This window comes from Myotis lucifugus, unplaced genomic scaffold (genome assembly GCF_000147115.1).
Source record: "Myotis lucifugus unplaced genomic scaffold, Myoluc2.0 scaffold_189, whole genome shotgun sequence".
Taxonomy (NCBI): Eukaryota; Metazoa; Chordata; class Mammalia; order Chiroptera; family Vespertilionidae; genus Myotis; species Myotis lucifugus.
The window spans coordinates 1,159,955-1,175,880 of NW_005871237.1; the positions used below are offsets into that span (position 1 = coordinate 1,159,955).

General features: G+C 44.0%; 1 protein-coding gene across 1 annotated transcript in view; it reads left to right on the top strand.

Annotated features, from left to right (window-relative positions):
* TBC1D30 (TBC1 domain family member 30) overlaps positions 1-15,926 on the top strand; it is an 81,029-nt gene that overhangs the window by 23,491 nt on the left and 41,612 nt on the right. Inside the window, exon 4 of the mRNA XM_014462723.2 lies at positions 6,194-6,204. Coding sequence (XP_014318209.1) covers positions 6,194-6,204 — 11 coding nt within the window. The remainder of the gene's footprint in view (positions 1-6,193; positions 6,205-15,926) is intronic.

The following is a 15,926-nucleotide window of genomic DNA, read 5'->3' on the forward strand; positions in this document are numbered from 1 at the left end:
CACCCCCAACTGCCCTCCCCTGCCGGCCCAATTGCCCCCAACTGCCCTCCCCTGCAGGCCTGTTCGCTCCCAACTGCCCTCCCCTGCAGGCCTTGTTGCTCCCAACTGCCCTCGCCTGCTGGCCATCTTGTGACAATGTGGGGGCGGCCATCTTGTGATGACATGGGGTAGCCATCTTGTGACAATGTGGGGCGGCCATTTTGTGACAATGTGGGGGCAGCCATCTTGTGATGATGTGAGGGCGTGAGGGTCAATTTGCATATTGCCTCTTTATTATATAGGATATTTAAAAACGGGTGGAAAAGGGCCACAAAGTAATTTCTTGTTTTCTCCACACATATTGCCTCTTTGGGGGCAGGTCTCTTTTAGCCCACAATGCTGGCCTTCTTTGAGCTTTTTTTGCCCTAATTCTCCTAAAACCACCCACGAAGGTAAAGTGACTCAACCCTCAACCCTTGTAATGTGGGAAGGTTTGTAGTCCTCAGGTGTTGGATGATGGGTTGTTTTTTTTGAGATATAATTAACATATAATATTAGTTTCAGGTGATGTGTGTATATATTGCAAAATGATTGCCACAATAAGTTTAATAATATCCATCAGCGCACAATTCCAGATGATTCTTCGTAGAACATGAAAGAGGCTTTCGTGTTTCGTGTTTGATCCCCCCATGAAGGCCCACAGTGCTGCAGCACTCCTAAAAAGACAAGGGCTGTTATGGAGCAAAATTGTCTGTACACATCCATAGTAATAGGTTTCTGTTGTTGTTCTTGGAAAGCTGTGATAATAACAATCCTCCCTTTTAGAGGAGGAGCTACGTTTGGGAGCAGTGTTGGGCTGTGAGTTCAGGGGTCCTGGATCCTGTTTTAATACTCCTGGTTTTCCTGCAGGTCATCCTGTGCCTTTGTTTACCTGTTTGTGAGCACAGCATTCTTCCCAAGGACATACTGGCGACACTTCTTCAGGGCATCTCATTAAGAAAATGCGTTTCCTTTTTCAAAGTTTTGGTCACATCAGAAAACATGATGCCTGGGGAATGACCACTTCTCCCTGCCATCCCAGCCTGCCCATATTTTTATTTAGTTGCAGTTTTACCCTTTTCTATGAGTGAACGTTGAACAATGACTAGGTGTCTCTACTACAGTAACAATCAGCCTCACCTGTGGGGGGTGGTTTGCAGTGTAAAAGCCGTGCCACCTGGGTGTACCTCTTCAGTATCCAGTGGTATCCGCGTCTTCTCCATGGATGGCTGGGACCAGGCTCTCTGAAACTTCCGCATTAAGTTCATGCTCCTGGCACTTGAATTTCAGTCTGTGTTTTCCTTGAAACCATATCCAGAGTATGTGTCAGTGCTGTGAATACAGTTAGGGAATGTGAGCCTCACAGTGATGAAATGACCTGAGTTTTTCCAGTAAATCAACCCAATTCTCCACTCAATTTATAGCACGATGAAATTTGAGATCCTTGGGGATCCTCTAGTCTAGTGCACTCATTTTACATGTGAGGAAATTGAAGGCCAGAAGGGTTAAGTAGATGTTTACAACTGCCACACACATTAGGGTGGCTGCTATAACACAACAAAACAAAACAAATTAACAAGTGTTGGCCAGAATGTGAAAAGAAACAAACAACCTGAAACCCTCACCCACTGTTGGTGGGAGAGTAAAATGGTGCTGCTGCTAAGGAAATGTTATAACAGTTCCTCAAAAATAAAAAATAGGATTACCATATGATCTAGCAATTCTTTTTCTGGGTCTATACCCCAAAGGATTGAAAGCAAGGTCTTGAAGAGATATTGATACCCCCACATTCATGGCAGCATTATTCACAATAGCCATGGGTGGAAGCAACCCAACTGTCCCTCACAGATGAATGGATCAGCAAGATGTAGTCTTACACATACAGTAGAATATTATTCAGTCTTAAAAAGGAAGGACGTTCTGACACATGCTACCTAGAAGACATTATGCTAATGTAACAATCCAGTCACAAAAAGACAAGTGTAGTACAATTTCACATATGTGATGTACTTAGAGTAGTCACATTCAGAGACAAGGATCGGGGGGAGGGAGAGGAATAGGGAGTTATTCTTTATTGGGTGGAGAGTTTTTGTTTGGGAAGATGAAGAGTGTCCTGGAGATGGTTGAACAACAGTTTGAATACTTCACACTACTGAACTGTACACTTGAAAATTTTTAATATGGTACATTTTATGTGTACTTAACCACACACATGCACACACACACAACACGCTTATGGCCTCATGGGCAGTTGGCATTGCATTCCCTCTCAACTCCCTATTCTGTTTTTGTCCTAATATGCCATTCATAGCATCCTTTCAGAAAAAAGTGATCACGGATCAAAAGCTAAAAAGCTTCCTTCCCCAACTGGTTTATCACCATCCAGAAAAATGATGTTCATTGTTGCTGCTCAGTTGCTGTTTAACTCTCACCTTCCTCTCTTCTTCACATTGCTCCTCCCCCGCTGTGCTCTGGGCAGGAGTTACATGCGGTGCTTAAAACATGCCACATTCTCTCTTGCCATGTGCTGGGCCCTCTTGCCTGGGCTTTTTTTCCCCTCTACCTCTAAATGGTAGCTTCTGTGTTAGGACGCGGCTGGGGCATGATCTGTTCTGGAAAGCACTTTTGACCACATAGTCTGAATTAGGTGCTTACTCTTTTCAGGGTCATCCTGGCAACATGGAACTGTCATAACTCTTTTTCCTGGTCTGCATCTCATGCTGGACTGTTCTCGGACAGTCTTGATATTCGCAGTGTCTAGCACATTACTCTCAAAAGTAAATGGTCGAAAATGTCTGCTGACAGATGAACTATATCTTGGAAAATACTGCTATAAGAGACATTCAAAACTGACACCAGCCAAGCTGGCATGGCTCAGTGGTTGAGCATTAGCCATTGAACCAGGAGGTCACGGTTCAATTCCCAGTCAAGGCACATGTCCTGGTTGCAGGCTCGATCCCCAGTGTGGAGCATGCAGGAGGCACCCAATCAATGATTCTCTCTCATCATTGATGTTTCTATCTCTCGCTCCATCTCCCTTTCTCTCTGAAACCAATAAAAACATTGGAAAACTATTCCTCTTTAAAACAAATAAACAACTGACACCAATTGCTGATCTGCAAAACCTGCCTTTTTTTTTTAAAGGTATCTCTTATTTTTTACTGGAGTAAAATACACGTAACATAAACTTTGCCATTGTAACCATTTTTAAGTACAATTCAGTGGTATTAAGTACATTCATGGTGTGCAGTCATCACTCCCATGCATCTTTAGAGTTCTTTCCATTTTGTAAAACTGAAACCCATTAAACAATAGCTCCCCATTCTTCTCTCCCCCCAGCTCCTGGCAACCACCATTTAGTAATTGTCCTTGTGTGACGGGCTTATTTTGCTTGACAGAATGTCTTCATGGTTCATCCATGTTGTCAGAATGGTCAGAATGTTCTTCCTTTTTAAGGCTGAATAGTATTCCACTGTGTGTATAGGCCACATTTTGTTTATCCATTTATCCCTCAGTGGACACTTGGGTTGCTCCCCCGCTTGGCTATTGTGAACAATGCTGCTGTGAACATGCGGTGGCCCTGACTTTTCAGACAAGGCACGCCTGCCCCTATGCCTTCCATACAGCACCACATAAGATTACGCCTTTAGTACCGGATTCTTTACAGCCTCTACCCTGAACCATTTCTCTCCATATAGCTGCTTTCTGTCCTGTTCAGTCTCCCCAGCTTTGGTCTTGCGACTTGTTTTCCTCACCTAAACCTGCTTCTAAGGCTTCCCTTTGCACGGGGATGCATACCTACCCCGTGTTTGGTGTTTGTGGTTTCGGATCAATGATGCTACAGGTCCAGTCTGAAGATGTGCTTCTGTACCTCATGGTGTTTGGGAGTTCTTGATAGTTCTTCCCTACCCTTCCCTTCCCTTCCCTTCCCTTCCCTTCCCTTCCCTTCCCCGTTTCCTTTTCCTTTTCCTTTTCCTTTTCCTTTCCCTTTTTTCCCATCTGCTCCCCCTCCCCCCCTCCCCCAGGTCTTTATCTCCCACATTTCCAGCTATTCCCATCAGAGAAAGGAGGATTCACTGGCCGCAGCCCTCCCAGGCTCTGTCCATCATGAAGCCTCTCCTTATCCTTGCCCCACCCCCCATCTCCCATGATGGCAAGACCTTGGAGAAATCAAAAAGGGACCTCCTGTACTAGAGATGACCAACAGCGCACTATAACGCCCACTCCCAACAGCCCTTGTTAGCGCTCTGGGCGGGGAGACGGGGCAGAGCAGTTTCTTTCACTTCTGTTCCGACTGGGGCCGTCCTGGTTCTCAGTTTCCACATGCTCTTTTTCTCCTCATTCCATCACTTCACTCTAAACCTGTTCCTTCTCTGTCATTCTCCAAAGTGCCACTGGCAGGAGGCCGACTGTGAGTGACACACTTCACCGCAGGTTTTGGGGTCGCCTGGAGGGAAGTTGCGGCCTGGAGGGAAACGAGATGGCCGACTGGTGAACTGAGTCTCAGACAGTATCGGTCTTTGGACTTTCAGAGTGTTCTTTGGAAATTCTTGCCCTTGGAATTTCTCCGGACAGTCTTTTCCTTTAGGCTGCAGTGATCTGTTTTAGAGCTCAGCTGTCCTTACTGTGAGGAAGCCAGGAGGCTTAGGAGCGAGGAGGGTAACCTGCATCATTGCCCTGCCCCAGCTTTTCCCTCATGGAAGAGCCAGGTATAGGTATAGTTGCTGCCTGTAGCATCCCTTCCCTGTAGTTCCAACTCACACGGACGAGGTCAGGCAGGAGGGTGGAAGCATTCGAAACATCTCTTTGACTAAAATTCATTGCCGATCAGATCGTGCACCACATTTTGTGATGCGAGTGTCTGACTTCCTGCATCAGAGCTTCAGCGTCTCTAAGTGGTTAATGAAATTTTTCTACTGTGTGTGATTTTGTGCAAATTTTCAAACACGTTTTTAAAAGTCTGGGCAATTTGGTTTGAATCATCTCAGATGCTCTCCTCACTCTGAGACAGTGATTACGACAGCTGCTCACTGCCCAAGAGAGTACACGACAATGGCACAAAAATTACTCAAAACTGATTATCCCTCGAGTTTGTGTCATTTAACATTTTCTGTCTATGGAGAGAGTTTTGGTTTGTTGCTTTCTCAGCTAATTAACAAGCTTCCTGTTTCCCGTTTCACATTTGGCAAATTATGTTTAGAGACAAATCGTATCTGTAGTTTCTTGGGGAACTTCAAGGTGGCTCAGATATTTCCTGGGTGCGTTATAGGGAGGGCTGATGGGGAAAGACGGGCGCCGCGAGGTCTCCCTGTGGGCCCCAGTGAGTTCCTGCGTGCCCCGCCACGGATCATATAAGTCAGCGGTTCTCAACCTGTGGGTCGCGACCCCTTTGGGGGTCGAACGACCCTTTCACAGGTGTTGCCTAAGACCATCGGAAAACACATATGTAATTACATATTGTTTTTGTGATTAATCACTATGCTTTAATTATGTTCAATTTGTAACAATGAAATTGGGGGTCACCACAACATGAGAAACTGTATTAAAGGGTCTCGGCATTAGGAAGGTTGAGGTGACAGCTGGTCTTCCGTAGTCCTCACCTAAGAACTTCACTCGTCTGCTCTGGCATCATGGGATTATTTGTTAATTGGTTGTGCTAAGCTGACCTTGTTAAGATACTTCTTTGTTATCTCTCCCCGTATCTTATTTGTTTTAATAGGTAAATAATATAAGGGGAGAAATATATGTAATTTGAGGAAATTGTGGACATTTCATTTACTTGGTAACATAAATGGGGCTGTGAACAAGTCAACATTCAGAGCTTCCAAAATGTTTTTTTGTTTTGTTTTGTTTATCCTCATTCGAGGATATTTTTTCCATTGATTTTGAGAGAGAGAAAAAGTGAGAAATACTGATGTGAGAGAGACAAATTGGTTGCCTCCTGAATTAGTTTTGACCGGGACCAGGGATTGAATCTGCAACCCAGGTACGTGCCCTTGACCAGGAATCGAACCTTGACCCTTCGGAGCGTGGGCTGACACTCTAACCACTGACCCACACTGGCCAGGGCCCCCCAAAATATCTGGTTATATTTTTTCGACTTAATGGATAGTGTGGCTTTAGAGTGAGACAGTCCTGGATTCAAATCCCAACTCCCCTGCTCATTCCTTGTAAGAAATTGGGAAAGTTGCTTAACCTCTTGTTTTGTTTGTTTGAGCATTCATTCATTCATTGCTTGTTCCTTGTTTCCTTCCTTGGTGAATAAAAACATCAGAGAAGTACAAGGAAAAATACAATAAATTCCCATAGTCCCACCACTGAGAATGAACTATATTTGACTGTATTTTCTCTTAGTCATTTTTCCCTATCCCTCGTTAAAAATTACCCCAATAATATATGTGTACACTTTCCTTTTACTCCCCATTGCTTGGAAAATAATATTTACCTTGTTCAATTAAAATGAGATAAAAAAATTAAAGCACCTGGCCAGTGCCTCGTCCACAGTAGGCGATTGGTGTGTGGTCATTGTTATTATTAGTTATTGCTCCCCTTCTCCTATGTTTGCTTCTTTCGTTGCACATCTCCATTAGAAAATATAGTCCTGGTAAATTGACGAACATATGCAAACGTTTTCTTTTGATGCATTATTTCTCCTTCTAGGAAGTATTTGCAACCCCCAACTTGAGGAATTGTCACTACATGGAGGAATGTAGAATGCACCATAAAACTTATTTATAGCGCAAATAATGAAAATGTATTGAAAAAGCAGAACTTACTAATACAAATGATAGGCTACATTTGGGAAACTCTTTAAAATAAAGTGATTGAACCCAATTATAAAATATTTCACACATTACTTAAAAAGCTATAATAGTGGGGGGACAGAAAGCTGGAGAAAAAAATTGCTTACTTAAACTCTGCCGCGGAAGATTGATTTATATCATGCTTGTGGTGACCTCACAGAGCAAGCTTCTGTCAGGTAATTAATGCTGGGGTTTTATTAATTTATGAAGAGCAGGGAAGGACTAGTTTGTCTTTATTGAAGCAAATTCTCTCCAAGTGACATGTTAAAAAAATCTAGGTGATGAAAAATGTGAGCAACTTGTCAATTTAAATGAATGTTCTCTTTATGGGCTTCTTAGATTGTCTTTGCACTAAATCTCTATGCCAAAATGAGTGGTAGAATAATTAAAGAGCATGGAAGTTAGAGTGAGCAGGTAGCATAGTTTGTAATCTATGACAGTGTTAATCATGTCTTCCCTTTTAAAAATACTCTAAGGGCCTTTCATACTATAAAGGATATAATAGGTAATACTTACACAGACATACCTCAGAGATATTACAGGTTGGGTTTCAGACCACCACAATAAGTGAGTTGTAACCTTTTTGCTGGTAGAGGGTCTTGCCTTCAATTTGCAAAAAACATCAGTAAAGTGAGGTATGTCTGCATAGAGGGTATGTCCAGGCAGTGTGATGAGTTTGTTACCTGGTATCATTTGATCCTTATGATAACCCTCTGAAGTAGGCTATTTGCTGGTCCCATTATGAATGAGGAAACTGAGACAATGAACTTAGCCGAGTTTACATAGCTAACCGGGAGGAGCCGGGTTTCAAATCTTGCAGCTGGTTCTAGGGTCTGTGATTTTCAACTACTATACTTTGCTAACTGCCATTATATCTAGAATTTCAAGAGCACTTCTTACCTGATAAGTAGAGCAAATATGTGATCTTGGAGCCTTGTCTATTTTGGAAACTTGACAGGGAAACTAAAAATAGTGTTTGTGGATTTTTTTTTTTTGGTACACAGCACAAATGCCAGTCAAAATAGCTGTTCATAAACACATCTACTCCCTTCTCTTGTGGTTGGATAAAAAGCCCTTCTTTAGTGAGTGGGAAGGCATGCCTCTCTTCTTGACAGGCTGAGGTTATGATGTTCTTTATTTTATTAACTACAGGCCCGGTGCATGAATTCATACACCAGTGGGGTCCCTCGGCCTGGCCTGCAGGATCAGGCCGAAACCGGCTCTCCAACATCCCCCGAGGGGTCCTGGATTGCAAAAGGGTGCAGGTCAGGCCGAGGGACCCCACCAGTGCACGATTGGGGCTGGGGAGGGACCTTGGAGGTTGGCCAGCCTGGGAGGGACTGCGGGAGGGCTCCAGGGCATGTCCGGCCTGTCTTGCTCAGTCTCGATCCACTGGATCCCAGCAGCAAGCTAACCTACTGGTCAGAGCGTCTGCCCCCTGGTGGTCAGTGCACATCATAGCGACTGGTCGACCTGTTGACTGTCTTTCCCCTGGTGGTCAGTGCACATCATAGCAAGTGGTTGAATGGCCTTAACATATCATTAGCATATTATGCTTTGATTGGTTGAATGGATGACCAGACACTTAGCATATTAGGCTTTTATTTATTTATTTATTTATTTATTTATTTTCAGGTGATCATCATAGCCAGGTTCCTCTCTTTATTGTCCTTTTACATCTGTATTTATACTATTTGATCTTAATCCTATCCATTCTATTCCAAAGACCGGGGCGTTTCTTATCTCCATTCCAAGGTTACTCTATTGTTCTATTAAGCTACAAGGAAGTAATTGAAGGAAGTTATTCTTTTTTTTTTTTTTTGAGTTTTTTTTTTTATTAAATTTTTATTGTTCAGATTACATTTGTTCCTCTTCCCCCCCCCCCCCATAACTCCCCTCCTTCCAGTTCCCGCCCCACCCTCCGCCCTCACTCCCCACCCACTGTCCTCATCCATAGGTGCACGATTTTTGTCCAGTCTCTTCCCGAATCTCCCATTCCCCTTCCCCCCCCAAGAAAAGTCAGTCCATTCCCTTTCTATGTCCCTGATTCTATTATAATCACCAGTTCATTCTGTACATCAGATTATTTATTCACTTGATTCTTAGATTCACTTGTTGATAGATGCATGTTTGTTGTTCACAATTTGTATCTTCACCTTTTTCTTCTTCCTCTTCTTAAAGGATACCTTTCAGTATTTCGTATAATATTGGTTTAGTGGTGATGAACTCCTTTAGCTTTTCCTTGTCTGTGAAGCTCTTTATCTGACCTTCAATTCTGAATGATAGCTTTGCTGGATAAAGTAATCTTGGTTGTAGGTTCTTGGTATTCAGCACTTTGAATATTTCTTGCCATTCCCTTCTGGCCTGCAAAGTTTCTGTTGAGGAATCAGCTGACAGTCGTATGGGTATTCCCTTGTAGGTAATTGAGTCTCTTTCTCGTGCTGCTTTTAAGATTCTCTCTTTGTCTTTTGCTCTTGGCATTTTAATTATGATGTGTCTTGGTGTGGTCCTCTTTGGATTCCTTTTGTTTGGGGTTCTCTGCGCTTCTTGGACCTGTAAGTCCATTTCTTTCACCAGGTGGGGGAAGTTTTCTGCCATTATTTCTTGAAATAGGTTTTCAATATCTTGCTGTCTTTCATCTTCTGGCACCCCTATTATTCTGATATTAGTGCGCTTGAAACTGTCCCAGAGGCTCCTTACACTATCTTCACACTTTCGGATTCTTTTTTCATTTTGCTTTTCCAGTTGGGTGTTTTTTGTCAAATCTTTGGTTTGATTCTTGTGCTCCTCTGGTCTGCTATTGGGTATAATATTCTTTATTTCAGTCTGTGTATGCTTACTTTCTAATTTCTTTATCGTAGCATCGAGGGTCTCATTAGTTTTCGTGAGGCTCTGCTCAAGTTTATAGCAAGCCCTCAAAATTGCGATTCTTAGCTCCATATCCTCCATTTCTGTCATGTTTTTTTGTCTCCGCATCTTTTATGCTTTCTTGGTGCACCCCCTTGTGGTCTTTGTGCGCAGTCTTGTTCTAGCCAAGCCTTAATTGTTGTAGTTAACACTAGAGGGATTTGACCACCAGGCCGACTGGCTGTAGGAATCAGCTGTGTGGAAAACTTCAGTCCTCTGGGGAGGCGCTAGTCCAGCCTTTGCCTGAGGCGATCGGCAAATGGCTCTGCGCAGGGCCTGGGCGGGGCGGGCTCAACAGGGCGGGGGGAGGGAGCAGCTATGGCTGCTCTCAGTCCGTCTCCAGGGGCTCTGCCTCTCTGTCCCCACAACCGCTGCAAACCTCGGAGGGACCGTAGCCAGACAGTCCCGCTTCTCCCGTTTGAGTCTGGGTCCCTAGAGACTCGCCCGGATCTGTAGCCCAGAGTCTGAGACTCACTCCTGATTGAAAACGACAACCGCGCCCTCAGCCACCAGCCCGCTTTGCGCGCGCACCACCGCACCACCGTACCTTTAAATTTTCCACACTGCGCCTCCTCTAAGCCTCGTAATGCTGTTGTTTTTCCTTCTAGTTGAAGAGTCTCTCCTCAGCCAGCCTTCCTGTGGTTCTGGGTGATGTCCATTCCGTCTTTTAGTTGTATTTTTGAAGTGGTTGTTCGAGGCAGCAAACTCCGGTGTTTACCTATGCCGCCATCTTGGTTTCTCAGGCTTTTATTATATAGGACTAGAGGCCCGGTGCACGAAATTCATGCACTGGGGTGTGGGTCCCTCAGCCTGGCCTGTGCCCTCTCACAGTCCGGTAGCCCCGCGATCGATCACCCCAAAGAGGGGAGCCCTGCCCACCTGCCATCATGCCACTGCCGGGTAGCCTGGGCCTCCCTCTTTGGGGCGATCGATCGCAGGGCTCCATGATCGATCGCCCCAAAGTGGTAGGCCCTGACCACCCAGCGGGGCTCTGTGATGGATTGCGCCCTGCAGAGGGAGGCCCTGCCCACCTGCCGCAGCCCACCAGTACATGGCCTGGACCTCCCTCTGCAGGGTGATCATGGGGCGATGGCTGGGCCTCGACCTGCCTTGGCACTTGGCTGGCTTGGTGCCAGTGGGTGTCATAGGCATGGTCTTCCGGATGGTTGTTCTGCTGTTCACCCGTTTGGTTGATTTACATATTATGCTTTTATTATTATAGATATTTTTATTTCAGAGAAAAAGGGAGAGGGAGAAAGATAGAAACATCAGTGATGAGAGAATTGTTGATTGGATGCCTCTTGCATGCCCCCTACTGGGGATTGAGCCCGCAACCTGGGCATGTGCCCTTGACCAGAATCAAACCTGGAACCCTTTAGTCCACAGGCTGACGTACTATTCACTGAGCCAAACTGGCTAGGGCTGATGTTCTTTATTTTTAATGTTCATGTGCTGAGTGTCCAATATGTGTGGAGCTCCATGTTAGCTGCAGGCAGGGGAGGAGAGAGATACAACAATGAATAAGCCTCAGTCCCTGTGTCAATGATCTATTGAGAGGAAAAGCTCAGTCTGTAAATAATTCAAAGGCATGGATGAATCAGGTGGGGGAGTGGGCGAAGTCTGGCATGTGAAGGACAGGTGTGAAGGCAGATGCCATTTTGAAATGTCAAGTCAGCAGGATCCCAATCTGCTATTCCTTGTGTGTCAGACATGCCATTGAAAACATTTACTAGTGCCTACTGTATATCAGGCCCTGTGCTAGAAAATTGTTTTGAATTTTCCTAAAATATGCTGTGGGACTTATTTTTTTGTTTTGTTAATCCTCATCTGATACTTTTTCATTGATATTTAGAGAGAGTGGAAGGGAGGGGGAGAGAGAGAGAAAGAAACAGCGATGTGAGAGAGACACATCGATTGGTTGCTTCCTACTTGTGTTGCGACCCCAGGGCTGGGGAGCGAGCCTGCCGTTGAGCTGAATTGAACATGGGACCTTCAGTCAGTGGGCGGATACTCTATCCACTGAGCCAAACTGCTGAAGGTGGGTACTTAGTTTTTAAGTATTAGGAAGGTTTAAAATTTAGAGAAACCAGAGGTAATCATCTATTTACTCCCTAGGAGCTGCCATAGCTGATTGATACTGGCATTAGGCCAGACCGACGTACTGACGGTGACATTCTGGTGAACCGGGACTAAACACAGTGGTAATTAAAGGTGCCAGCGTTGCTATATATGGACATGGGAATACTAGACCACATTCATATTTCTTCTAGAAGAGAAGGAACACATAGAAAGTGTATTTATTAAGAACTGTCTTCTTCCTTGGGCGTTTTTCTCTATTACCAAAACTTTAGGTTGACTTTCAAAAACTAGAACACATACATGATTATTCCCAAGAATACACTGGTGGACTCCTGTATGTCTGTGTAGGTAAAGATAAAAATGAATGTAAGTCACCAGATATGCTACCCTTTAGAATGTCGAGGCCTGTATTGACTAACATCCCATACAATTTCTCTTATCCTAAGTCTGTCACCGGTATAATTCAGAAGACATGCATTTTCCTTTTAATATAGTTCCTACCATGATTTGAAATTCCTGTCTATTACCTGTCTTGGAATCTTATACAGTGGGAATGATGATAGGAAGATAATGTCAGGTTCTTAATAAATACATAAAAATTCAATTTTTTCAGAATATTCTTTAAGAAAAAGTCTTTAAATGTATTTATTGATTTTAGAGAGAGAGGAAGGGAGGGAGGGAGAGAGAGAGAAACATCAATTTATTGTTCCACTTATTTATGCATTTGTTGGTTGACTCCTGTATGTACCCTAATCAGGGATTGAACCCACAACCTTGGTGTGTCGGTTCAACACTCCAACCAACTGAGTTACCTGGAAGGGCTATTCTTTTGAAGTCAATGAAGTATAATGATACATTAAAAAATTCTTAAGAAAATTAAGGATCTCTTTTTTGGCTTAAGCTTCATTTTATCTGAAAATATAACAATCCAAACTATTTTCTCCAAGCATTGAAGTTGGCCAACATTTATATTGGATTGAGGAATTCTTATAGAGTAATAGACTCTGAGTATCAGTTAAGTTGATCTCAGAGAATCAGTGTTGGAAGCTATTGTACTGGTATTGGTAGTTAACCCTCACCTCATCTCAAATGTCCTTTCTTAGCGCTCCCAACTGCGGGGCTTGCAGGTGTCACCTGAGAAGTCCAAGGGACAGGACCTTGAAGGTCTCCTAAGGCTGCATATTTCACCACATTCTTAAATGTTGCTGTATCCGCCTCTCTCTAACTCCAATTCACCAGTTCGGATTTAGCCCTTTGTAGTAAACATGAAGCTAGTCTCAATATTCCTTCCAGTGACTGAGGGCACCAGGGTAAGAGAATAAAAGAGGAGTGTGTGATGAGGACCTCAGGGGGCTGTTCTGGCCAGTGGGTCAGGCCCTGGGTCCTCTGGAGGGAAGACTTCTGGGTAAACTGCTAACAGGGCCATCTTAACCTTCATCTTGGACAGTAACAACAAACACCAAGACAAGGCGGACACCCAATATAAATGCGTTGAGTGCCTGTTTTGTAGCAGTACTGTGCTAGGTGTTAGTTCTAAAGATGAGGCATCTGAAACCCAGAAATTAAGTAGCTTGCCCAAGCACATACAGTGATAAATATGGGCATTAGAATTCTAGCCCTGGTGTGCCTGCCTCTGTGGCCGGCACTTTTCTAACCCACCACATTGCCTGCTGGAGGGCCTCATTAGGTGCAGTGACTGTACTGTCACACACTCCCTCAGCAGCCCACACATTCTGTCTTCTCTTTTGAATGAACCCAGCTGGGAGATGTCAGGCTCCCAGGCCAATATTAATGTTGATTCTAATCGCTTTCCTCTTCCTGATGCTTTTCTCTTCTCCCCATCAAAATTAAGCATATTCCCTTATCAAAGGCATTACCCTTCTTCTCCAGGAACATATATTTCTAAGCTAAACTAATCTGCATCAATTTATAAGAAACATCTCCTTTCATATTCCTTGACTGGGTCAAAGGAATCTTAGAATGGCTGGCCGCAAAAGGTGGGGAAATCTAAGCTAACTAGTTAATCATGACCGGGTTAAACAATGCTTTCATCTTCCAAAGTTAAGGGTCTTCCAGTTACACTCATCCTGATGTGGACGTACGTAATTCTGAATATCATAATTCAAAGCACACAGATGAGCTTTGTCCTTGGCTTCCTTTCAGGTGAAATTTAATAGTTCAGTGAAATAAAGCTCTGGGAAAGCATTGGAATATACGATACTTGGGAGGAGGCGGAGAGAATGGTATCCCTACAAGTATTTGCATAGGATGAAAGTGAATCTTTCACACTGCCTTCCACTACCCATTTGTTTCTCCCTCGGTAAAATGTAAGCTTCTTGAGGGTAGAGAATGTATTGAATTCATACTCTCTTTGGCCATACATAGCACAATGGCTTTTCTGCAGCAGTTGATGAATACATGTTTATGAATGAAATCAATCAATAAAAGAAATACAAAGATGTCTTTATATGGTCAACATGAACCTACCTCAAGTGATATTGAATCAATTTCAGTTACTTTGAGGCAAGAAAATACTTAACAGTATTTTACAAACCAAGAAGACTAATAGGATGATTTCTACAATCTTGGGTTATCTATGAGTTTCTGGTTACGAGGACCTTTAATTGGATATTTCCAACTAAAGTACATTTAAGTATATTTCTGGTATGTACTCTAAAATTAGACTTCCACTCCAGCTGTGAATTAAATAACTATATAAGTTTTTAACTTACACATATTTCTGGTCTGTAAATAAAACTAGTTATTCTTAAAATACTTCACCCCAAATATTTGAGTGTGTTTGGGGGGAGTGTTAGGGGTGACTTTGCGTTTGGAAATATCCGATGAAAGGGGATGGTCTGAGAAAGCATAAACAGGGACCCTCAGGAGGTAGAGATGGTGCTGAGTAGGATTTGGTGTGGGAATTTCAAAGCCTCTCTGTGCCATGCTTGACAGAATCCTTTCTCCGAAATGAACGAAATACAAAAGGCACACCTGATTGTCTTCAAGGATGCCCGTGTTTAAAAAGAGAAATCGTTTTTTATGACTAAGAAGAGAAAATCATGCAGTAAGAAAATAAGATGTCTCGTATAAAATGCGAGGTGTCAGATCAGTGTAAGGTTTTTTCCTTCCCCCTCCATTTCTTTCTGCTGCCCTGACTCTGAGTCTCTCTCATGAGAGGCTTTTCTGATGCTTGTCACCATGAGCTCATAGTGTGTGGGCTCCATCATGGAGGAGGAGCAGAAAGAGCCGCTTATTAAGGCCCCATGTTTAGGTCTGAGGAGCGTGTTAAGGTCGTACAGTGCCGGCCAGTTACTGTCGTGCTCAGTAGTGGCTCACAGACCTTCAAGAGCAGAGAGGAGAACAGTGGCTTTTATGTCACCAGACCCCCACTCTTTCTGTCAGCAGGAGTGCAAGGATGTACCCATTCTGCCAGTGGGTGACAGCACCAGACCTGATACCTGGTTAGATGCTCTGACCCTCGGAGGCTCTGTGCAGGTGAGCCGCTCCCTGGGAGCCGGAGCTGTGGCTGCAGGGATGGGTTCCAGGCCCCTTTCCCCGGCAGCTGGCTCCCTGTGCCTTTTCTCTCTCCTCACAGCAGGCTTCCGGGGGGGCCTTTTCTCTTGGTAATTGTCTCCACTAGCTCTGCTCAGTCCCTGAAGATAGGCACGTAGGCCCTTTTTATTTTAAGACTTTACTGTTATACAAAAATAGCAACATTAGGAAATCACGGAAGTCCCAGACCTGATTCCCTTCCGGAAGCCCCTGGGACACGGCTTTCATTTCTTATGTGGGGCTTCCTTTTTCTTCTGGCTTCTTCCCCCTTTTCCCATTAAAGGGATGGTTTGCTTTTAAGAAAGCCTCGCTCCCAGCACGTAGGCCTGGAGAGCCCTGCTCCCTTGTTCCTGGGAGCTCCTGTCTCCGGGGATGTTCCCCGGGAAGTGGAATCTCTGAGATATTCAGGGCATTTTCTCAAAACATTCATTTTCTTTAGCAATCCGAGTCATTCACACCCCATGTGAAGTTTTCACTGAGCCTTCTTTTCCCCAAATTCAGCTTAAAATGTAATTGTTTGGGGCCAGACCAAGGAACCGTTTTGCCCAAATGCGAACTCACCGA